Source organism: Eupeodes corollae, chromosome 1 (genome assembly GCF_945859685.1).
Source record: "Eupeodes corollae chromosome 1, idEupCoro1.1, whole genome shotgun sequence".
In the NCBI taxonomy this organism is placed as follows: Eukaryota; Metazoa; Arthropoda; class Insecta; order Diptera; family Syrphidae; genus Eupeodes; species Eupeodes corollae.
Genome location: NC_079147.1, coordinates 113,653,451 through 113,677,746, shown reverse-complemented (window position 1 = coordinate 113,677,746; position 24,296 = coordinate 113,653,451). Strand labels below are relative to the sequence as shown.

The 24,296-nt window shown below is 32.3% G+C and overlaps 2 protein-coding genes across 2 annotated transcripts; one reads left to right on the top strand and one right to left on the bottom strand.

The window, feature by feature from the left end:
- Positions 1-10,370, bottom strand: LOC129942810 (glutamate receptor ionotropic, kainate 2-like). The gene is made up of 15 exons (XM_056051883.1): positions 10,133-10,370; positions 9,844-10,004; positions 6,348-6,570; positions 6,090-6,280; positions 5,833-6,028; positions 4,670-4,827; positions 4,391-4,612; positions 4,113-4,319; positions 1,674-1,758; positions 1,330-1,606; positions 1,066-1,267; positions 784-1,006; positions 606-718; positions 385-534; positions 1-244 (listed from the first exon to the last, which is right to left on the bottom strand). The coding sequence occupies exons 1-15, from the start codon at positions 10,248-10,250 to the stop codon at positions 92-94; spliced, it is 2,679 nt and encodes an 892-aa protein (XP_055907858.1). The 5' UTR covers positions 10,251-10,370; the 3' UTR covers positions 1-91.
- A 2,434-nt stretch (positions 10,371-12,804) lies between these two features.
- Positions 12,805-23,913, top strand: LOC129939490 (glutamate receptor ionotropic, kainate 2-like). Its single transcript, XM_056047515.1, has 15 exons — positions 12,805-13,056; positions 13,308-13,468; positions 13,531-13,753; positions 13,821-14,014; positions 19,314-19,509; positions 19,566-19,723; positions 19,787-20,008; positions 20,376-20,582; positions 21,993-22,077; positions 22,144-22,420; positions 22,554-22,755; positions 22,863-23,085; positions 23,171-23,283; positions 23,351-23,497; positions 23,564-23,913. Exons 1-15 carry the CDS (start codon positions 12,948-12,950, stop codon positions 23,726-23,728), a joined length of 2,682 nt encoding a protein of 893 aa, XP_055903490.1. The 5' UTR covers positions 12,805-12,947; the 3' UTR covers positions 23,729-23,913.
- Positions 23,914-24,296: the final 383 nt, after the last annotated feature.

Here is a 24,296-nt window from a genome sequence, read left to right as displayed (position 1 = left end):
GTAACATTTATTTTTCTTAGTAATATTTGATTTCATTAAATACAATACATAAAAACGTTTACAATCTTTGGTAAATAATATTTAATCAGGCTTAGTTGTCACTGCTTTCTTCAGAATCATTTGCCTCTATTGTTGAAGAAGAGTTCCTTGAGTATATTGAACCAGTACTATGAACGACTTTAGTATCACTTGAAAAATCGACTACTATCTTGAATTCTTCTACAAGTGCTTCGCTGAAGGGAACCTTAATACAAATAAAAAATAATTGTATTAACTTTAGTTAGATTTATATATTTGGACTGGTTTTAGTTAAGTAAAAACAATGTTTATTTTTGTAGTTAAGAAATGAAAGAGAAGTTCCTTCTTTTTACGTAGTTTAATTACCTGATAATGCCTTGCCTTCCTGAAGACGAAAAACAACCAATCCAATATTCCACACGCAACAGCTACTAAACTCCCAACTAAAAGCACAAAGTATACACCACCCAAATTAGGCATTCCCAGCTTATTGGCTTCCGATTGTTCTTGTTTGGTCTAAAGAACAAGGGTTTATAAATTGGTTTAATTTAAGCTCAAAACTAAATAAAGGGAATTTAAAATTTTACCGTGCAACCACCAGTTCCGACTTCGTTCCACCATTTATTTTTCATTCTGGATAAAGATCCCGATTCTTGAAGCTCAAGAAGGGCGTCGTTAATCTTATCACGATATGGCCAATCTATACAAAATTAAATACATATTTTAAGTTGGTATAAAATTATAGTTTTGTAGTAGCTTCCCCACTTTTCCTCATTGCAATGCCATAACTCTTTTCGTCTAATAATTTGCCAATTTGTGTCAAATTACATATCCTTGCTACATTGTACTCAATTGACGTAGACTCCATTAAATAGGCGTAGTGACCACTGAGAACTTTATTTACACCTTCATCGTTGGTCGTAGTCAATTCTTCCGGATGGGCATTCATATACTCATTCATTTTAATGTAAATAGGATCTTCAGAGTTCTGGAAAGAGAATTATATAAACTTTGAGACTCAGTTGAGACCAATAATTCTATTTATACCTTAAAAAAGTTTCTTGTGCTTCCCTTGCTTTTAGCCCCATATTTTACACCACCTTTTCTATCTGCAAGGTCCTTGACACTATCAATCAAACTAGTAGGTGTTTCAACAGTTAGACAAGCTGCTAAATTAGCTGTGTACATAGCAACAACAATAGTTGTAAAGAGCCAAAAAAATGACGCTAACACTCTTGTTGATAAAGCTCTGAAATCATTTGTATACAATTTAAGGTCACCATGAACAACAATCTCTTATTTTCAACTTACTTCGGTGCGATTTCAGAACCTTGTTGCAGTAGGGACCCTGTAGAAAACCATAAGGAATTTCCTAAACTTAATTGATTATCCAATTCCGTTGGATCTTCAATACATGGAAAAGGATTATCCCACTCAGGTGGAGCCAATCGCCCGAGAATAAATAAACTAAGCGATACACCAAAATATGCAAGACCCAAATAAATCCAAACCTCCTTGGAAAATGGGTCCATGAAAGAAAAAAGTTTTGGTGGATCCTTGCGTGGTTTTTGAAATAATATAGAAATTCCTGTAAATAAAAATATAATTGAAATTAATTTAATTTAAAACATAAAAAAAGATAAACAATACTTTACCTAAATTCATGAATGGAATCGTGAAGTCAACTCCAGTCTCGCGTTCAGATGTAATAGTTAGATCAGTTACTCCAAGATCAGCTCTCTAAAATTAAAATTTCATTTATTTAAGCAATTTTTTATTTGGCAAAATGCATCGAAAATTACGTCACTCGGAACTTTTAGAGAGATGAAAATTTAACTTAAAGTTGAAAAGTTAAAAGTATTGGTTATAATTTCATTAAGATTTCTGGAAGCTCTTAAAAGTAAAGAAAAGTAGTTATTAAAATAAGATTTTATTCAGAATGAAATAAAATAATAAAAGATAATTTAATTTAGGTAGCGCAACAATCCGTTGAAAACTAGGGCCTAGTGATTTACAATTCTTAACCATTCCTGTTTGGGAGTAATATTGTCAGGGGTGAAGGGAACCTACAATTTAATGCCGATTCCGAACGGCTTATTTGAGAAAACACTTTCCATGACAAAAATTTCTCTTGGAGGATTTGTCAATTCCTTGCGAGAGACAGTACCCGTCAAAAAACTTTAGATGGCACAGGCAGGGATTGAACCCTAGACCTATGGGATGACAATCCTACGCACAAACTATGCCTCAGCCAAACTGCTTTATTACAATTTTCATACACACCTGTGAACTCGCCTTCAATTGTTGAAAGAGATACCCAGCCAACTTGACTGGGAGATGCAGCTTTTGTTTCTAATATTAAAACGCCTTGTATTTATCACTTTATAACAAGCTTCCGACCTGACTTGTTTGCTTCAGCTTCAATCTAATTATTAAGTCATTCAATTAATTGTTTCTGCCTTCAACTGAAGTTTGATCAATTATCCTTGGAGATTTACTTACTTACTTAGGGTCGCGCTACAGTCCGGGGCGGACCTGGGCCTCAACCAACATGCGTCTCCAGCCAGCTCGGTCACTCGCTAGCTGTCTCCAGTTTTGCACGCCAAGTTGGTTGAAGTCTTCACCCACCTGTGTGCGCCACCTGATTCACTGTCTTCCGATCATTTTTTGAAAAATGTTTAGTTAAGCTCAATCGTATAATTTTCTTAAGGAGTATAAACGGATGCTTTAGATTGGAACACATAAAGATTATCTATTTTGAGGTTCTTACTGGTCATCTATCTATTTTGTTTGTAGTTTGCCGTCATGATTGCATTTCCCCAGAACTCATATGGTAAATTCACTTTTAGCAGCTAACACCGTGTTTTCCGCTTGGTCTCCCATTCTACCGAGGAGTATAAGCTTTGGTATTTTAGTAGTATACACCATCCTTTGCAACAAATTGTAACACCTTACCCGTCGAATATTTACCTGCCATTAATTGACATACCAGACCGCTAGTAGACAACTTCGGGTTGGTGTCATCTATTTCTAAATACAGCTAGCTTTTCTGTGGGTTCAGCGGATTGGACTGCTTGATTTCAGTCTTAGTTTGGATAGAATATCAGTGAAGTCCACTATTGCTATCTATTCTCCAGGTTTGCTGTTGTTCACATCGTTCACATTTTTTTTTTTGCTAAACCCAATGTAAATCCTTTTACAGATAGTAAGTTTCCTTTAAGATCAGGTACATAAAGAACATCTTGGATTCGTTCACTAATTGTCCCTTGTTCATGTCATTTTAGAATGATTTCTTCACCGTATTTTCTCACAATAATCTCCTCATAATGGCTTGAGTCGAAATTAACACCCGAATCAATAATCCAGCCTTCATAAAATCTATGGCTCAATATGTTTGTAACAGTGTTGATTTTTCCGTTTTTCTGATTAATTTTCTATTCTAAATATTTGCAACATTCTTTCTTCATATGTCTTTTTTACAAAAGAAACATTTTGTGGATTCCTTTGAATACTTATTCTATACCTTTAAACCTGTATTTGTATTGCCTCTTCAAACAAATATGTTTCAACTAGTTTCGAAATCAATTCCGTTTGATTTCTTGTTTCAGGTACAATAACGAGATTGTCAAATAACTCGCCAAGGTTAAACGAATAAGTATCATTACAATCGTCCAATTGACTGACACGTGATCCCCTAATATAATGAAAAAGTGTCGCCATAGCTTGAATGTGGTCTTTCATATTTTCGCCTTCTTCAAGTCTTAAGGGACAAATTTTACGAATTATTTGTATCTTGTTGCTGAGCCTTCGTCACACATCTGAAGGCCTTCTTGTCATAATAAAATTAATAATTGTCCTGAAGTGATAACTTAATTAATTCTTAGCGCAAAAGTGTTGTTAGGTGAACACATTGTATCATCATCACAGGACTCAAGAAAATAACGTTGTTATTAAATAGATTGTTTTGAACTTTGAAGAAATAGAATTGAGAACCTGGAAGGATCATAGCTATGAGATATAATCAATTCATCTGAAACCTAGTCTATTTTTCCTAAAGAAGATTTTTGGATATATATCTAACTATATTGTCTTACCCCTTCCATAATTTCATGCACCATCCCAGTTGAAACATTGGTTACGGTATCATAAAATCCATAGTTATCATCCACGTGTATATTGAATGTAAAATTAAATCCGAGCTTCTCTGCTAATTCCTTGATTAGATCAACTCCAAATCCTTCATATCTACTATTTCCGGAAAGTTTAACTGTTGACTGTTTCAACATGGCATGAGGTGCATTCTGTCAATTAAAAACATTTACAAAAGATTTTATTCTGTTACTTGAAAAATTGGTTCATGTCAATTATATACCAGTGCTAATAGAACAGTGAAAGTTTTGTTAACCAACGACAATTCACCGGTAGTAACAACGATATTGGACGATGCAGTACGGCTTGTAGTTAGTCCATTTTCTGTGTGCCAAGTTCCAACTTTACCAATACCCGAAGATGTAAGCTCTACTATTTCAAAACTAAAGTCAGTTCGGATGCCGCCTTCTATAAATATATTTCCCGTAAGTCCTTCTCTGGCACTCTAAGTTGAAACTTTTTATAAACAAGATGAAGGATCACAATATATAAAATTTCTTACCATAGCCAAGTAGTTTTCATATGTTGCACCTTTATCCCAGACACTTGAGTCTGTGCAATTTAAAGGAACTGTTCGGAATTGAACTGATTTTGATGCCTCAGCATAAAGTTGGACAGCGTCGTAAAGTAAAGCCATTTCCATTGTTATGGGACAGGTAACTAAACAAAAGCACAATAAATATATAAATCATCTAAATTCCTCATCATTTTATCTAAATCCATTTTAAATTTTTCAATTGCAGATTTAACTGACTTTCATTATTCTCAGGGCCAGTTATAGCCTATCAATGGTTTTCGTAATTAAAACCAATTATTGGAATATTTTGGCAGGTCTGTTATAGCGATACTTACAAAATTTAATTTTAGTGGGAGCTTAACCCCCTATTAAAAACTAACTGTACACTTATAACTATGAGACGGGTGGGCCTGCGACGCATTTTCCTAGATCCCGACGCACGGGCAGCTGCTTAAATGCTTTATAGCGAAAAGGTCATTGTCTGATATTTGCTAATGTTGAGCTCTTAGCAATTTTTAGTACACCAGGTTGAAAAATTGTCGAGATCTGAATAGAGGTACGTCTTCATGAGTTGCAATGATTTTGAAAAATTAAGTATCAGTATCAGCGTAATGACCGTGTCAGTGTCATTGATTGGAAGGATAAATAGAAGAGAGCTTAAATGACTACCTTGGGGAACAGAAGTGGCTAGAATAGGATTAGAACGAGCGGATTTAAGTCGGACATGATATTCAAAATATTCAACGTAAGAAGTAATCTATTTCAGGAAAAGGGATTCAAAACCTAAGGAGGAAAGTTTGAAGATTATAAGATTATAAGAAATTTTATTAAACGCTTTGCTGAAGTCTGTGGAGACCATACCACCTTTATTCTTGTTTGCTAAGGTTCTTCGAGTGAATGAAACGAACTCTACAAGTTTTGTGGTCGTAGATCTATTTTTCGATAGTTTATCACCTCCACTTTTGGGCCCATTTTTGTGAATTGAAGTTATAAAAGATGTTTCCCATATTTTAAGAAATGTTCCCATATTTTAGAAGAATGGCAGGAAGACCATCAGAGCCCGGAGTGAAGTCTTCATTAAGTTGAACAAAATTTCTGTCACTGAATCAAAATTTCCTGGGGTGAATACAAAGAAAATGAATACTCACTATTTCTGTCATTGTCATCTTCTGGATATCCTAATTCTTGAATAAGTAATCTAATTTCCGGCTGATCTGGAGAAAACATACGAAAGCTTGTTATGTTTGCTTCGCTATGTCTGAATTCCTCCAGATCGATAGTCTGCAGATCCAAGTTTCCAATAATGTAGTTATAATCCTCTGTGATAATGCCAACTTGTTTTGCCTGATTTCGTGCAAATAAAATTATCAAATGTTATCAAAAGATACAAAAATTTCTCTCTTACCTGTCTCAGAACTTCTGGAAGCGATTGGGTTGACCCTACAATGACAACATTACTATCATCTGATTTTCGCACTCTTCGTAATACAGCTCGATAATTCCCATTTAATTGCAAATCATACCGTCGAACTGTTATAAAAGGACCTCCGAGCTTATACAATTCCATTAGCTCATTTAGTATTGGGAGATATTCCCCTTTAAGAGAGAGAAAACAAATTTTCGTGACAATTATTTTGTTCAATTTTGATAAACTCATTATTACCAGATTCGTAGAGGAACGTAAAGCTTGTCCAAGTGTACGCATCTATAATATCGTGTATAACTTTGGCAATATCTGCAGCTTGAGGATGCAAGTTAATCATGGGTTTTTCAGGGCCAGTATTCATAAAAGAGTAAATATATGGAATCTCTTTACGATCACAAGTATTAAGCAAATGCAAAGCGGAATTCTTTGCTGAAGGTCCAAAAACTCCACCGATTCCTCTCTAAAAAAATAAAAACAAAATAAAAGTTGTTATTGAATTTAATTAAATGAATGGTCTATGGGACAAATCTGAAATCAGTTTTATCAGATTTCGATAAGTGAAAAGTTGTCACATTCACATTCGTGAATGTTTTACTTTTGTAAAAATCATAGATTTACGAAAACCACGAAGTAAAATTTAAAATAATAAATTTTAATACTTTGTAACAAATACATTTTTTTCGAGGTAACTAATAGTCGAGGCTTCAAAAAATTCATGTCTGTTTTGATTTAGGTTTTTTATTTGTATGTATTGTAATGACTGGTAATTTCAAACAAGACTTTATCAATATTCATGAGCTGCAATCCAATTTTCTGCCCGTGTTCATCCCCGCTGCTTTTAACAGGCAATCTGTTTTGGCACTGATTGAAACCCAAGTAGTTTTGACTTCTCAGGAATTTGATGCTCTGTCTGACTCCATCCAAGAAATTGTCTCCCTGTATCTTTACACTGTTATTACGGGCGATTTCACAATTAGTCGTGGCTTCTCTAAGCTCTTTTAAAAAAGCTTACTTCTTTGTCAGACAGTTCGCCAAAAATTCCACCTTATCTTATAATGTCATTAGTTCTCCAATTCTTGAAAGCGTCAATGATTCTATGGGACCAATCTTTTCTTGTACTCAAACTATGGCGAAAGTTCTAGGAAATCTCAATATTCATAAATCGGCTGGTCCGGATAGTATTCCCGCTATTAGTCTAAAGATGTAGTACCCGTACCGTGATTGTTAGTGCGTTGGACTGTCATGTAAGGGGTCTTAGGTTCACGAGTACTGCCTCTTGCGAGGAATTGACAAATCCTCCAAGAGTAATTCTTGTCATGAAAAAGTGGTTTTTCAAATTATCCGTTCGGATTCGGCATATAAACTGTAGGTCCCTTTCATCTCTGACAACATTACTCGCACACAGAAATTTTTGAGAGTTGTAAATCATTCGGCCCTGGTTCTTCATGGACTGTTGCGCCACCTAATTTATTTATTTAGTCTAAAGATGTGTTCTTCATCCTTAACATAAGCTTAACCTTTTCCATCTATCCTATTCTTCTAGGCTAGTTCCGATAAGTTGGAAAATAGCATTTGTTCAGCTGGTCCCAAAAAAGGCGAATTTTTTCTCCCACAAATTATCAATCGATAGCCTTAAGGTAGCTTCTTTCTTAGGTCATGGAAACGCTGATAGTTTTTTAAGCTTAAAAGATATCTTTTGGAACGAAAGGTCTTCTGGTGATCTCATGGTTCATCTCACCGAACAAAGGAACAATTTCTTACATCGTCTTGGAGAAAGTAAGATTATTGCACTTGATATGTCAAAAGCATTTGATAAAGTCTGGCATCTTGTTCTCTTATTGCTTTTATTGCTCTTATTATTTTTGGTAGAAATTTTCTTATGAACTGTGCAATAGAAGTTCCTTTGGAAAGATTCAAGTCTGAAACCCATAATATAAATGGTAGTGTGCCCTCCTTGTCATTATATTATGAGTGGCTGAAAATATCGATATCCTCGGAATTTAAAACGATCATCAACCATCTCTTTTGAGACGATGATGCAACAAATTTTTCTCTCCTCCTGACCTGGCTACAATCTAAAAAGCCCATGAGCGTCCAAAACTTGAAAATAACTCTGATCTCTGGGCTAGTGCACCCGTTATTTAAGCCTCTGAGACAGTTTTCAAAGAAAAGTTTTTAAAATAACTGGTGACATAGACGTTATCAACTCGATTACGTCAGTCCAACATCGTCGTAAATTTATACGTAATACTAGCGGTTTTAGGTATGGCCACGGGAATGTGGAATCTCTTGAAACGCCCTCTCTCCTTTTGTCCTTATGCTCACACCGTGTCTTTGGCTTATTAAATGTATACAAGACCCTTTTAGTGGCGTTAATTAAAAAAAGTTTTAATGACGTGTCGTGATGGTTAATGTGTTGAACTGTCATGCCAGAGGTTCTGGGTTCAATCCTTACCTGTGCAATCTAAAGTTTTCCTCACGGGTACTGCCTCTAGCGAGGAATTGACAAACCCTCTAAGTGTTATTCTTTAAGCTTTACAAATAAACCGTTCAGTTTCGGTTAAAAAACTATGTGACCCTTCATAACATTACTCGCACACAGGAGTGGTTGAGAGTTGTAAGTCCTGTTGCTCCATCCAAATTATTAATTTATGTTTGTATTTTATTTTATTTATAAAAAAGAGCATTAAAGCCTCTCTTTTCTTTTAACTTAAGATAGAAATTGTGCAGATAAACTATCATTTATACTTTAAATCGAAACACAGACGCATAATGCTCATAAGATTCAGTATCATATTTTATTTGGTGTTTTTAGAATACTTATATATGTCATTGTAAAGAGCAAAATATATTTTCAAAGACTTAAGCCCACACTTGGGGGACCTGTTGTATTTTACTTTTCTTGTCAATTTTCAAATATCAAATAAAAGCATAACACTTCGAAACCACAAGGACATAAAGAGCGTAAAAAGCTTTAAAAATGCATATTGCACAAGAAAACTTGAACAAAAAAAGACATTTTATAAAACAAACACTTATAAATAAATTGGGTGGCGCAACAGTCCGTTGTGAACCAGGGCCTATTGACTTACAACTCTGTTGTCAGGAATGGAAGGGACCTTCAATTTGAAGGCCGAATCCGAACGGCTAATTTGAGAAAGCACTTTTTCATGACAAGAATTACTCTTGAAGGAATTGTCAATTCCTCGCAAGAGACAGTACCCCCGAAAATTAATTTTTTAAATTAAGGTGGCACAGGCAGGGATTGAACCCAAGACCCCTTGCATGACAGTCCAACGCACTTTTTTTTTTTTTTTTTTAATTCATTTTTATTAATTCATTCTTAACCTATCTTAAAGCTAGACAAAAATTCATAAAACTAGCCTAATTATCCATAACTTACAACTAACTTAATGGTCCCATACAGACACTCTAAGTTAAACTATAACACTAACTACTAATGCCTTTCGGCCCTAAGATCTATTTTAACTTCAATTCAATTTTTTATATTATTGTATTAATTAGAAAATTTAAAAAAAACTAATATCAATATCCTTTTTATTTTTGCTTAAAAACTACTTAAATAAGGTCCTTAATATAAAACTTAAAACTAACTTAAACTACCTATTACAGTCCAACGCACTAACCATCATGCCACGGGTACTACTAAAACAAACACTTATTTGATATTAATCTTACCAAAAATAACTAACTATATGTACAAATATCTTACCGCCAACATGCCGCATAGAGTTGTGTAAGCTTCAAATGAATTACCATATACAATTTCAGATGTAAGGGCCCGAAGAGGTATTTCTAAATCGACATTTGCCGTTTTAATAGCACTTTCAAAAATTGTAGCCATTTCTGGTGCACTCTGGTCGGATATTAAACCTGAAGAATATTATTTATTGTTTAAATGTTTGTATACGCTCCAATAAAATAAAATGTTTTTATTTATTTCATATCGTAATTTACTCAAAAGTCGACATATTTTTTAATGTCTACACAATAATATATACCGATTTGGATAGTATTGGAATCCATCGGTGGAAAATAGGAATACTCGTATGCCAATGTTTGTTGAATTAATGAAAGAACATTGAAAACGAGTATTGGAAACACATTTAAGTGTTTCATATTGAAGTTACGAATACGTTTATCTAATTCAAATTCTTTAGCATAATAATAAATAAAATATTGAAAAAAATTATTTTAAATATGAATATGTAGTTTTTGAAAACTAAAATATGCTACAACTCAAACTGGATGAAGAAGGAGAACTGAAAAGTATTTTTGTTTGTTGTGGCATGGAAAAGCTTTTCTAAACTTAATATATTTACGCTCTTAAAAACATCTCCGGAGAATCTGTTCAAAAAATTAAAAATAAAAATACAAATTCTCCAAGTTTATACATAATTTTGGTAAGTCAAAGTAACGCAAAGTTTAGAATGAAAAATGAATTTGATTTTTTCTCTTCAATGGGAAATTGTTAAATAGATAGTTGTTCTTGCAAGGCAGTATTGCCACAATTTCTAGTTAAAACGTTTTTTTTTTTAATTTTAAATATTGAATATTCAGTTTTTATATTTATTATTTCTTTCGGAAAGCAACTTTTGTTTTTAAAGTTCTATTATTTTGTTGTTTATTGGCCTATTCCATAAAATAAAGTAATTTTTGAATAATTGAATGGGACTCCGTACTTAATTCTGTTTGTTTTTCTAAGGTAAAGCTTTTCAGTTGGAAAATAAATCATCATTTACTCGTATATCTTGATATCAAATAAAAAGGTATATTTGTAAGTTTTAAAATATGAGCTCAATTATTCTTTCGAGCCTACAGATTTTAAGACGTCTCTTATATATGTGCAATGTACATATCTTGTGTGATGAGATACATTTTTCTTGGTATAATCCTAACTATTATAACAAACTTCAGCGGCACTGTTTAATAAGTTCATTGATCTTGACAGAATTAACCAATGGGGAATCAAAAACGGTGTAGAATTAAATGCTTCGAAAACTTAAAGCAAAATTGCAACTTACATCAAAATCATCACTGATTTTTTAAAGATATTTTCCTACAAGGAACAGCACAAAAGTTCAATCTTAAAATATCTTATATTTTCTATTGACGACTTTTAAAATGTTGACATACAAAATTGTTCTGTCGTTTTTAACATTTAGATATTAAATTATTGTTTTATGCTACTGTAGACAAATACAAATTTTGTTAATGGCTACTGCTAGAATGAATTTCTATCTATGACAAAATTTATATTTTAATTTTATATTAGGTGTTACCATTGATTTTCAATCCTTAATTTTGAACGTGAACTTACTTTTATGCAAAATTATTAACCCACTTAACAGGGGATTATAGAGCCCCAACCCTTTCTATTTTTTCTTCTTTTGGCCCAATCTTCTTATTCCGGAGTCATAGTGAATACAAACCTTGTAAATTGTTTATTTTTGTTGTTTTAGTATTAATTCGTGGACTTTTAGTAAAAAAAAACGTATCTAAGGTGCAATTTAATTTTTGCAGCAGCTTCCCCCCTCAGTCGTGTTGCTGATGATGGCTAGTAGACTAGCCGAAATGCATCCAAGAAAGCACAATTCACAATAATTTTTTAAAATAAATTTAATTTTCGTTTCTTTTAATAAAAATTGTTTATTTTGAATAAAGAAGTTGTTGAATTGAAAACTTGTAATTTCAATATAACGGTGTTTTTAATTTTTATATGAAGATAGTATCTAAGCTAATTTTTAATTATTAGATACTTACTTACTTTACTTTAATTTGCGCTACAGCGCGTTGTGCTCCTTGGCCTGAGATTTTGAAATCAAATTTTTTTTATTATTTGCAAAATATTATTGGTTGGAAAAATTCAATTAACACCTTTTTTTTACAAACCATGAAAACATACAAAAACACCAACAACCTAAGGAATGGTTTTCGACTTCAGGACAAAGTATGATTTTGACTTTGTTGATCTCCCACAAAATGATGTTATCAATATTTTGTTGAACATTTCACAAATCGACAGACGGTTAGGGATGGGAGGTTATCATCGTAATTCGCATCCCAGCCTCTTTTTTTTTGCATTGATTTCGAGGACTTTGTGTTAAATAATTTAACTGTATGAAGTGTACACTAATTATATATGAAATGTTTGAATTGATTTAACCAATTAAAACATTTTCCTCAATAATGTACAATAGTAATTTATATTACACGAAGAACTTAAAATCAAGCAGAAACCTTAAGTTTTGAAAATACATTTTTTTATATGAAAATGAAATTAAATTATTAAAAAAAGACTACACGTTTTTTTCTTTATTTGTAAAATTCAAAGAAATAGTCAAAAAATTTAAATTGCACAAAAAATCTTTTCAATCCAGGAGCCACATCTTTGTGTCTAGCGATGATATGTTTTTGTCTTTTTGTAATCGTACCTTTTAAAAATCTCATTTTTTTAAATGCCGAAACATTGTTGTCTGCGTCTCTTGAGTGGCTATTTTTGTTTGTGTGTTTTTGTGTGTGTACAGTTTTTGAAGGAGTAATAGGCATTTTCTTTAGTGAATGGAATTTTGGCATTTAGGCCAACATCTTGTGGAAACTTCATAAGTACCAATCAAGCTTTCCATGTGACCGTAAACAAAACACTTCTCAGTCGTTTTCCTCTAGTCTCCTGAACAAGATCAATCGATTTAAATCGCGCATCGTTTGTTTCTTATATATTATATTATTTTATTTATATTTTATTAATAGATTTGTACTATGAATTCAATATAAAACACATTTATTTTTTCTAATTGTAGTATTTCGGTTTTCGAAATGAAAATACAAATAGTGTCTTCATTCATCGTCACTTTCCTGACGTCATTTTGCATGGTCATGACTTATTCAAATTATCTGAGAGATTCATCAGACGGTATTCGAATTGGTAAATAGTGATTTTTTCGTTTGTTTGTACTATGACAACTTTTGTCTACCGAATTTCCTTAATATAGATTTAAGAAGGTAATTTTAAAATCTATAGTGTTCCAAAAATAAACATTCGTCTGTGGGAGACAATTATTTTTTTTGTTTTTTGTTGACGTTTATATTCGGCGCGTGTGTATTTTAAATCATCAAAATGATTGGGTACATGTTTTTTAAATGAAACTACTTATAAGAAATTTGATTTGCCATCAGGTTTGATTATGGACAAAAATGTCGCTGAGATGTCAATCATTTTTGAAAGTTCAATAGCAAGGGCAAATCTTGAACTTAATACTCCTCTTCTAGCCACCCAAGCTGAGGTGGGTTTTGGAAATGCATTCGAAGCATCCCAAAAACTATGCGATATGATGCAGGTAAAACAAAGTATTTTAAATTTTATATTTTTAAACAAACTGAAGTTGATTTGTTTTTTAAGGATGGAATTGGCGGAGTTTTCGGAACAACAGCAAAAAGCTCCGCTTTGCATATGATGAGCGTGTGCGATTCAAAGGAAGTTCCATACCTTTACTCGCACAAGGAGTTTGATCCAAACAAACCTGTTATCAATTTACACCCTCTACCAAACGACATGGCTAAATGTTTATACGATCTTATAAAAGTCTATGAATGGAAGAGTTTTACGTTTCTTTATGAATCAGGTTCGAAGCCGAAGAGTAGCGAATTTTTTAAAAAATTAAATAAATATTAATTTCTACGTATTTTTAGGAGAATATCTTCCAATATTAAATGAGTTAATGGAGTTGTATGCTACAGACGAAGGACCTTTTATATCAGTTCGTCGATATGGTTTGGAACCAAACGGGGATTATAGAGGTGTGCTACGGAAAATTCGAAAGTCGCAGGATAATTTGATCGTTTTAGTTGGTTCAATGGACACCATTCCAGATCTTTTAACGCAGGTCAGAATTATTATTTTACTATTAATATTAAATCAAGGGAAATTTCTAAAAAAAACAAAGCTCATATGTAAAACTTAAATAATCTAAATTGAACATAGGTCTTTTATAAGAGTGTTGTATGAGAATTGGCGTTTATACGTACAATCTGATACATAATTTAAAAAAAGGCTAGGACCAAGTTTGATATTAGTTTTTTCATGTAATTTTTAAATGTTGAAAATAGTTTAATTAATTTAAGAATTATTTTAAATACTCCATCTTGTATCAGTGCAATCGTACCAGACAGGGACACCTTCCAATATGATAGGTGGAATGATTGTTTTACACAACATTAGTTTGTTTTCTGTACTAATCTTTGAACTTCGACCAATAAATTGTGTTAATAGTAACTGCAGTATGATTGTATGATTGATACCAAAATATCAACATTGGATTGATGATGATGGTAAATAACAATTTTTCCTGTGACGTGTAAAGAAGCTACGGGTTGAGACTTAGTAGCATTGGCTTTAATTTTCCATTTCTCAAGATAGTTTTCAATATCTTGAAATAATGTTTGCAATGAAGAATTTACAGAGTGTACTCGTAGAGTATATTCAAGGGCGGATCCAGATTTTTAATCAAGTGGGGGTCACGCACTTAACAGATAGATAAGTTTTTACTTACCACTTTAAAATGTTCTTTAAAAAAGGCTAACATAAACATAAATAACATAATGTGCATCTTAACCTTAAATGTACAAATTTCAATGGCTAAAAATTATTATTTCAGAACGCTATTGTCCAGTAAGGAAAAGTCTAACTATTTAATTTAGTGGACTTTCTATATATGAAAGCATTCCAAGATTCTAACAGTTTTCTAAATATGTAATATTTAAGAGCAAAACACAATAGTTTAGAGGTTTTTTTTTGCTTTCATGGAGAAATTTACGTAATTGTTTTGAAACTTTGCTTTCTTCCAAAAAAATATATATTATTTTTTGTTACCATTTATATTAATGCTTAAAATACTCAATTTTCGGGAGTCTATTATTACTATCGCTTCTAGTCTGCTTACTCGTAGATAAGAGCTGATGCTTCATCTTAAAAAAGTAGACATAACTTAAAAATTGTAGAGAGAAAAATGTTTGGTTCTTGAATTTAATAAGTATATTTAAGTACATAATTTCTCTGAATATAAAATAAAAACAAACTACGGTAAACAAATAAGCTAGGAAGAAACTTTTGTCTGGCAGTCAAAAATTACACGTTTCAGAATCTCTTTTCACTTCAGTTCTCAAGAGATTCAAAGCTTTTATATTAATTGATATGAAACGTGCATTATGTTTTTCAATTAGCCATTAGTTTAACCAAAATGTGTCCCTTCTTCTGTTTTTGGGACATTTATATTCTTGAAATTTGTGTTAAGATATCAGGTCTAGAACATCTTAAGCAAATTCCCTTCAAATTGTATAGATTTATTTAATTTGTTACGACCTTAAAAGTTGTATTCAACAGAAAATCAATTTTGAAAGAAATATATTGCCCGGATGAATTATCTGCAAAAAAAAATGTTCTCAAAAATTTAAATACCATTGAAAAAAATAATGACATTTTCGATCATCAAAAATCATAATCAATTTGTAAATTTGACCATCGACAAGAGCTTGCATTGAAAGACAAGATTATTGAAATCTGATTAAGTTCTTGAGAAAATTAGAAAACAAAATAACGGCTTTATGAGAAGTTCCCTTCTGGAAGAATACAAAAATATGTTTTTCTTGTAAAAAGAAGCCAAATGAAGAAAAAATAAGTTCTAAAAAAATCTATCGGTTCATTTCTGAAAAAAATCGAATCTTTAAATTTACACCAACAAATTTGTATGGGGACTGCTGTTATTTTTAGTATTAAAACATGAAAAAATACGCCTTAAGCTAATCAGTTTAGGTTCAATCGGCCCAGTGGTTTATGCTTTAGGGGCCAGACAGACAGACAGATGAAAGGAATGGCGGATCCACTTTTTTTACTTTTCTAACATCGTAATGTCATGTTTGATTCGAAATTTTCTACGAATGCAATACTTGCATATACATACATAGTTGGTATTTATCACAAGTAAATATCTTTATATAAAATTGAAAATCTTTTATTCAAAGTTTCTTCTTAAAAACCTGAACCTTTGCTCTTTTTCTCGGAAAGACATTTTATGAAAATAATTTGAAGCATTACTCAAGTTACAAAAATCTTAAATGTTTTTGACAACAAACAACTTTTCGGTGAACGTCGTTAAATAACTAAAAAATCTTTACTTACAAAACTTAACTGCAAAATCTTTATGGCTCATATGACCCCCTTTCCACTGGATCGTTCATTGGTCAAAATTTGATTAATTTGTGCTAAGTTTTTGGAATTCAGCTGAATGACAGATTCATATTATGTTCTTGGTCAAGCCCTCAATTAAAAGTGGTACTTTTTGCAACAAAGTTTAGAAAGTAAAATACAAATTTTGGTTTCATATACAAAAAATAAATAATTCAAAATATACGAGTAGTAGTGGTCATAATCCATTGACTCAATACGAATAGTTATTAATTGAAGGAAATTCTTCGAAAAATACATATAAATTATCTTCCAGGGGGTGGTCATGACCCTACGACCCTCCCTCTGGATCCGCCATTGAGTATATTGTATCATCTGAAAACATTGTTCAATGTGTATTATTACATGTGAATCTGACACAAAAATATTGAAGAGGATAAAAACCAAAAACTGATCCTTAAACGAAATTAAAAGGAATTCTAAATATTCTGAATTACGATTTTAATAAATACAGAAAAAAGTCGGTGATTCAAAAAACTTTATATGATTTTGATTAAGAATAGAAGAAATCTAAATTTTTTCATACCACACAGTGTCAAAGGCATTTTCGAAGCCAAGCCTTGCATAGGGTTTTTAAATTGGCGCCGGTAGACTTTGGTGTACAACGGAACCCGAATCATTCTGTTCCTCGCCGTGCACAAGAACTCAGCATTTCGCAGACTTCAACTTGGCGAATTTTGCTTCCGGGCTTGGGCCTACACCCACCCGTACAAGATCCAACTAGGAGTTCAAGGATCATGACCATAGGTAACTCCATTTGTTCGTTTCGCTGCACTGACTGGGTTTCGAATCGTTTGGAAGACGATCCCAATTGTGTGCGAAAAATCATCTTTAGTGAGGCGGCGCATTTTTAAATGAATGGCTGTGTTGACAAGCAACAATGCTGCATATGGGCGACACCAACCCATGCGAGGTTCACCAAAAAGATGAAGGTTATAATGCATCCTCAAAAAGTAATCGATTGGTGTGGATTTTGGGCCGGGCTGAGTGATTGGTCCGTATTTTTTTTAAAAAGACGTTAGTGAGGCAGGCACCGTCAATAGAGAGCACTACATAACCATATGGATCTAGACGACATACATGTGGTTCCAGCAGGGCGGCGCGGGCGGCGCTATATCTACCCGCGTTTATTGATTTTTGAATCTAATAGCTTGATATTTGCGCTATGTCCGATTCAAAGCCAAATTGTTGTTTTGGCAGTACTTGATATTGTGTTATATGGTTTAACTATTTTTTCTAAAATCTTGCATATATTGCTAAGCAAATTAATAGGTCGAGAGCTAAATGGGTTTGTTTTAGGTGTCCCAGGTTTTAGTATGGCAACTATTTTTGCTTTTTTTAAATTGTTAAATAGGTAATCAAAGTTAAGCAGTCCTTTAATAAAATCGTTTAAAGAATCAACCCCTACCTTTGAAGTTCCTTAAGACATTTGTTTCGTATCTTTATTAGTTTTGGTTGTTCTTATTATGCCTCGGACTTGAGTAGTTGTTGTAAGGTACCTACTTTTAAGATGTGATTCTGCTTTATCTATTTCATTAATTGACTCTTTCACTGTGAAATTGTTGGATCATCACTCATCATCATCAGCATCAATTAAATTGTTTTCATGAAAGCAATACGGGAATAAATTCAATTTCGCATCTCTGTTGTAAAATTTAACATCACCATTATAAAGCGCTAGAATGTTAGAGTGCTTTTTAAAGATAATTTTACTTACTTTCCAAAATTGTTTGGACCCCTTTTTAAAGGAAGAAAGCAATTAATTCCATCTCTTATTTCTATGGACAAGGATTTCATTTTTAATTTGCTTCTTTGATTTTAAAACCATATCACTATTGAAGATCTGCCTGTATCTTATTCAACATCTTCCAGTTGTGTTTCTAAAATGTTGTTGGTTAAAGCAATTTCTGAGTTGTTCGTAATAATTCTTTGAGGAACAGATTTATAAACTGCGTCATTAATAACGTCGATAAAGTTTTGTAAGTACACATCAATTCGATAAGTTTGATTAATTTCATTTAACGCTAAACTTTATGTATCAATATTATTTAAAACACGCTGATTAAAATTAGCAGCTGAGAATTTACATATTTTTATAATTAAACATAGAAGTTGTGCCTGTAAATGATCGCTGCACTGGTACAAGATTTGAGCTTAAAATTGTGATATTATAGGTTGAGTAAAAATTTAATTTTTGTTTGTAAGAATGAAATCCTAAACTGATCGGTTAGTTGGTATATGTGTAGGGTTCACAGGGCTATTAAATGGTTAATATTCTGTGTAATCATAACATCATTCAAAATATTACCTTAAGAATTTGCCATTCAGTAGTTCCACGACTGGTGCCACTATCAAATTCATTTCAGGCTTAAAACATGAACGCATCTTGCGGTTTCTATTAAACATTTTGCTTGTTTTTTATTCTAACATAGTTGTAACATCAAATTAGTTAGCTTTTAATTTACATAGACTAAGTTTTGGCATCATTTCATTAAGTAATGACATTAGTTTATTTCGAGAAAATAAATCATTTTGTTTATAGTTACACTACTCATTTTTGTTACTATAATGTTGTTGTTGAGCTTCTGGTTCTGTAGGAGTCTATATTAAAGATGACTTCTAGCTTTATTTTTATGTTTGCCTGTTGGAAGAGCAGGATGGACACTCAAAGGGAAAATTTGTTGATTTGTTTGATAGACTGGGTTGCTCTAGCGTAATTCATGTGGTTTCGATATGTTTCGATTTCCAATTTGATTTCTAATTTCGAAGAAATTTGAGCGCATTTTACAAATGCAGTACAGTGTCGACAAACCATATTCACATTGCAATGCTTATTCCTATGGCTAAACATCTGGCAATTTTAACATTGAGTAACTTTGTTGGGATAGTGTCTTCTGTAGTACCATTTGACTATCATATATAATTTCATTTTTCTATTAAAGGCTCAACAAACTGGAATGATAACCGAAGACTACAAATACATAATTGGTAATCTAGATCTGCAAACTCTCGATTTGGAAGAATTTAAATATAGTGAAGCGAACATCACAGGTATAAGAATGTTTTCACCAGATAACCCTGAAGTTAAACAACTTATAACAGCTTTGGGATATCCAGAAGACGATAATGAAAGAAACAGTATGTTGAATTTAAAAAAAAAACGTCTTGCATAAAAACTATTCTTTTTTGTATAGTTTCTTGTCCCATAACAATTGAAATGGCATTGCTTTATGACGCAGTTAAACTTTTTGCTGAAGGTACCAAGTCAACAGCACTCAAATCGGCTTCAATGAATTGTGGTGACAAAGAAGTTTTGGATAATGGTTTTACTTTCGCTAACTATTTGGCTTTGGTAAAATAAAAAGAAATACAAATCTGTTTGTCTGAGTAATCTACTTAACATTATTTATTGCAGAGTGAAGTTGAAGGATTAACAGGAAAAATACTTTTTAATGGACGCAGGCGTGCAAATTATTCATTTGAAATTGTCGAATTAACAGCATCTGGCTTAGGAACTGTTGGTCACTGGCATTCATATAAAGAGCTTAGCTTTAATAGATACGCTCCGTCTAATGTCATCTTGGATACTGGAGAATTGACATTAGTAAACAAAACGTTCACAGTTCTTCTGGCATTGGTAAAGTTTCTCAAATTTGTCTACATAAAACATATTTCAGTTTCTATATTGATTGCAAAAACTCAGTAAAGAGAGCATAGCAAATAATAAAACCACATTCTTACAAAGAATTGGGCTAATACTTCAAAATATCCATTTTCTAAAGATATGAGGCAGAAAACTTATATCCGAAACACTTAACACTCAGAGCTACATTCATTTTTTTTTCATTCATTTTACTATCGGTGGCTGACAAAATTTTGTGTGTAAGCCCCGTTCTAACATAAGTAGATCGGAATCAACCGAAAATCTAGCCTTAATACTTTACAAATCAAGATTTAATTTACTTTAATCCCAATCCAATCAATTATATTATATTTTCTTTAAGAATGCACCTTATGCAATGCTGAAGCAATCAACCGATAAATTAAATGGAAATGATCGCTATGAAGGATTTGGTGTCGAATTAATTCGGGAATTGGCTGAAAAGCTGGGATTTAATTTTACTTTTAAAATTCATGGTGATGATAACTACGGATTTTACGATCCTAAATCTAATATTTCAACAGGAATGGTACACGAAATAATGGTGGGAGTAAGTAAAAAGATAGTTTCTTTATAAAATTAGTAATTCTTTCAATATTTATTGTAATAAAAACAAAAACAATATCAATAGTATCAATAACACCGATAAAAGTTAAAGTGAAATCTTACTATGGATGGGTTTTTGATATTTATACGAGTCTCGAATGGATATTATGTGATTTCGTTCTCAAATGTTGGTACGATTGATATTGCATTTGTATCACGATGGCTGTGTTCGTTGAGTAGTTGTGCATTTGGAAGCATGTGTGTTTTCCATTGGGTAAACCAATCAATCTATTACTGTTGATATTATAAAGTGTTGTAAGTGAAAATGGACTAACTAGGCTTATTTTGCAAGAGAAAACAATAGAAAAGATAATTAAGTTTTGCTATGTTTTCATCAAAGGTTTATCTCAGTTTAGATTAAATAAATATATTTGGTGCTTCCTCCGCACAAGAAAATTTAAAAATGATTAAGTTTGACAGCACTTTCATGCAAATGGTGTTTCGATGGAAATAAACAGACCATAACGTATTATCTGTAAAACCAACTCCTCCACACATGTTTTTCTTCGCAAATTTTGACTCGACTCCGATCCCCGACCGGAATCGAGGCGAATCAATCGTTATGTAAAGAATTGAGGCGAGCTTCAAACTCCCTTCAACACCACATGTTATTGTAGTAGCCTACGAACAAACCCTCTGCTTGAAGCAGTAATTGTTAAATTAACTTTTTTTATAAAATCTCAATTTCCATTTGTTTTCTTAACATTTCTTCTTGAAAATTGTCCATTTTATTAGTTTTAGTTAGCAATTTGTTCACAAAACTTTCTTCTATTTGTGTGTTTTATTATTATTCTGACAGATCTTCTTTCAGTTGTACCAATTTTTAAATACAAACATCTGGCTACTGCGGATCGTTTTGTTGGCAATTTCTCACTGTACTATATATGGAATACCAATATTTTTTCAATTTTATTTCAATTCAACGTCAATCATACAAATATTTAATTTGAATTAAATATTTACTGGGTAAATCATTAATAAATAATAAGATAATAAAAATGGTAGATGGAGACAATCCCAAATTAATCTTAAACTGTTTTTGTGAAGATTAAAATAATTATTACTATAAAATCAATATCGTTCTTATGAAGAAGTCCTCTTATTATTTCTAAAGGAAATGTCCTTTCATAATTCATTGTTAATATTCTAAACAATAATAAACTTTAATAAAGTGAACGAACGAATTTGAAGCTTTTTGGTCTGCGTTTTAAGTAGTTTTGCCAATTTTAGTAGAATCTTAACTGATTTTATATTTTTATAGCATATATCTTCTTTAAGGATTTTCAAATTATTTTTAAGGTTTTACCATTTCTCAATATAACGTTTATTTTATGTTTTTTAATTACATTTTTAGAATGCTGATTTAGGTGTTACTGATTTAACAATTACATCAGAGCGTGAAGCTGGAGTAGATTTCACCATTCCATTTATGAATTTGGGTTTGTAGATCCGATTTCGAGCTATTTTTTTTTATTTCAATTTATCTGCTTTATCACCTAAAATAGGAATTTCAATATTATACAAAAAACCCCGCAAAGATCCACCAAAACTTTTCTCCTTCATGGACCCATTTTCAGGCGAAGTATGGGTATATTTGGGAATTGCTTATTTTGGTGTATCATTAAGTTTATTTATTCTTGGGCGAATATCGCCTTATGAGTGGGAAAACCCTTATCCATGTATAGAGGAACCAACGGAATTAGAAAACCAATTGACTTTAGGAAATTCACTTTGGTTTACAACGGGGTCATTGTTGCAGCAAGGATCGGAGATTGCACCGAAGTAAGTAGTTTTTATGGGCAAAACAAAAGAGCTGATGCGAAAAACTTGAATGTTTTAATTTGCCTCTTCACTTTTTTCTGTTTGGTTTCTGGCAAAAATATAAATACTTAAATATTTGTTTAAATCATCACAGGGCTTTGTCAACGAGACTAGTGGCTTGTGTATTATGGCTTTTCACATTAATTGTGGTTTCGTCTTATACAGCAAATTTGGCAGCTTGTTTAACAATCGAAACACCAATAAGCCTCATTGATGACGTTACTGATTTGGCATTGGAGAAGGGTGGTGTCAAATATGGAGCTAAAAGAAAGGGTAGCACAAGAAACTTTTTTCAGGTGAGTATGTCAAATATCTCGACCTATGGAAGAATAAAATATAAGAATATTTCAAAATTACCTCAAGCCAAGGAATAACTGTTTTAACATATGATTTAATATTTAAGTACTCCGAAGAAGAAACTTATAAGAAGATGAACAAGTATATGACTAAAAACGCACAATTCCTGACTAGTACCAATGATGAAGGAGTTGCAAAAGTTCTTTCTGAAAACTATGCATTTTTGATGGAATCAACAACAATCGAATACAATGTTGCAAGGAATTGTAATCTTACACAAGTCGGAAAGTTATTAGATGAAAAAAGTTATGGTGTGGCGATGAGAAAGAGTGAGCTTGAACACCATATACAAGACAGACTTGTCTTATCATAGTTGATCAGATCAAAATCAATTTTATAATTTAAATTTAATAGATTGGCCTTATCGTGATAAATTAAATAACGCTCTATTGCAACTTCAAGAATCTGGAGTTCTGTCGAAAATGAAATCAAAATGGTGGAATGAAGTGGGGACAGCTGGTTGTACAGTAAGTAAAATGGAATTAAATTAGACGAATAGTAATAGTGGCAATATTAATTATGCTGTTACAAAAGAAAAAGGAAACGAGTGAAGCAGCTAAATTAGGGATGCCCAATGTTGGTGGAATATATTTTGTCCTGCTGGTGGGAAGTCTCGTAGCGGCAGTGTGTAGTATTGTTGATTGGCTTTTCTTTGTTTTTAGAAAAGCACGGCGCCATAGAGTAAATAAAAAAAAAAGCATTTAAATATATAACTTTAATATATTTTTGTTTATTTCATATTTAAAGGTTCCTTTTAAAGATGCTCTCAAAGAGGAATTCCAAGTTGTAATAGAATTCTCAAATAATACCAAAATTGTTCTTAGCTCTGGTTCAATATATTCAAGACATTCTTCATTTGCAATTGAGGCAAGGGAGCTCGAAGAGAAACTAAATAAAACGGATGAAATATAATTTGAACATTAAGTTAATTGATAGAGTTTAAAAAATATTCATGTGTAGTACATTTAATTATTTTCAAGATAAAAGATTTTGTTTTAGATAATTATGTGAAACATAAAAATCAATTAAAACTAGTGTACAGCAATATTTATTCCATTCCTTTAATATCTTGCGAAATATAATAAGAATACATTTTATTTTATCTTTTATTTTTCTTTAATATTATTTGGCATGTTCTACATTTATGCAGGTTCTTCATTTGCAAAAGTTTGTCTAACTTAAAAATAAGATTAATCTCATACATAAATGCAGGACCGGATTGAGGGGTGGAAGCTCCACAAACGGGGGCCCCCTCAATAGAAACTTCAAATTCCAACAAGTAAACATCTTTCGCTTTGGAGTGCAACGGGGAAAAGTCACAGGACGCATCGATCAAAATCTAGCTATGCAAGAGGCTCAACAAATCGAGCATTGGCGAAAAATCCTGAGAATTATCGTTAATACCATTAAAATAGCCTTTGGAGGTGACAATGAAATTGTTGGCTCACCAAGAAAGGGAAATTTCCTGGGCATTTTGGAA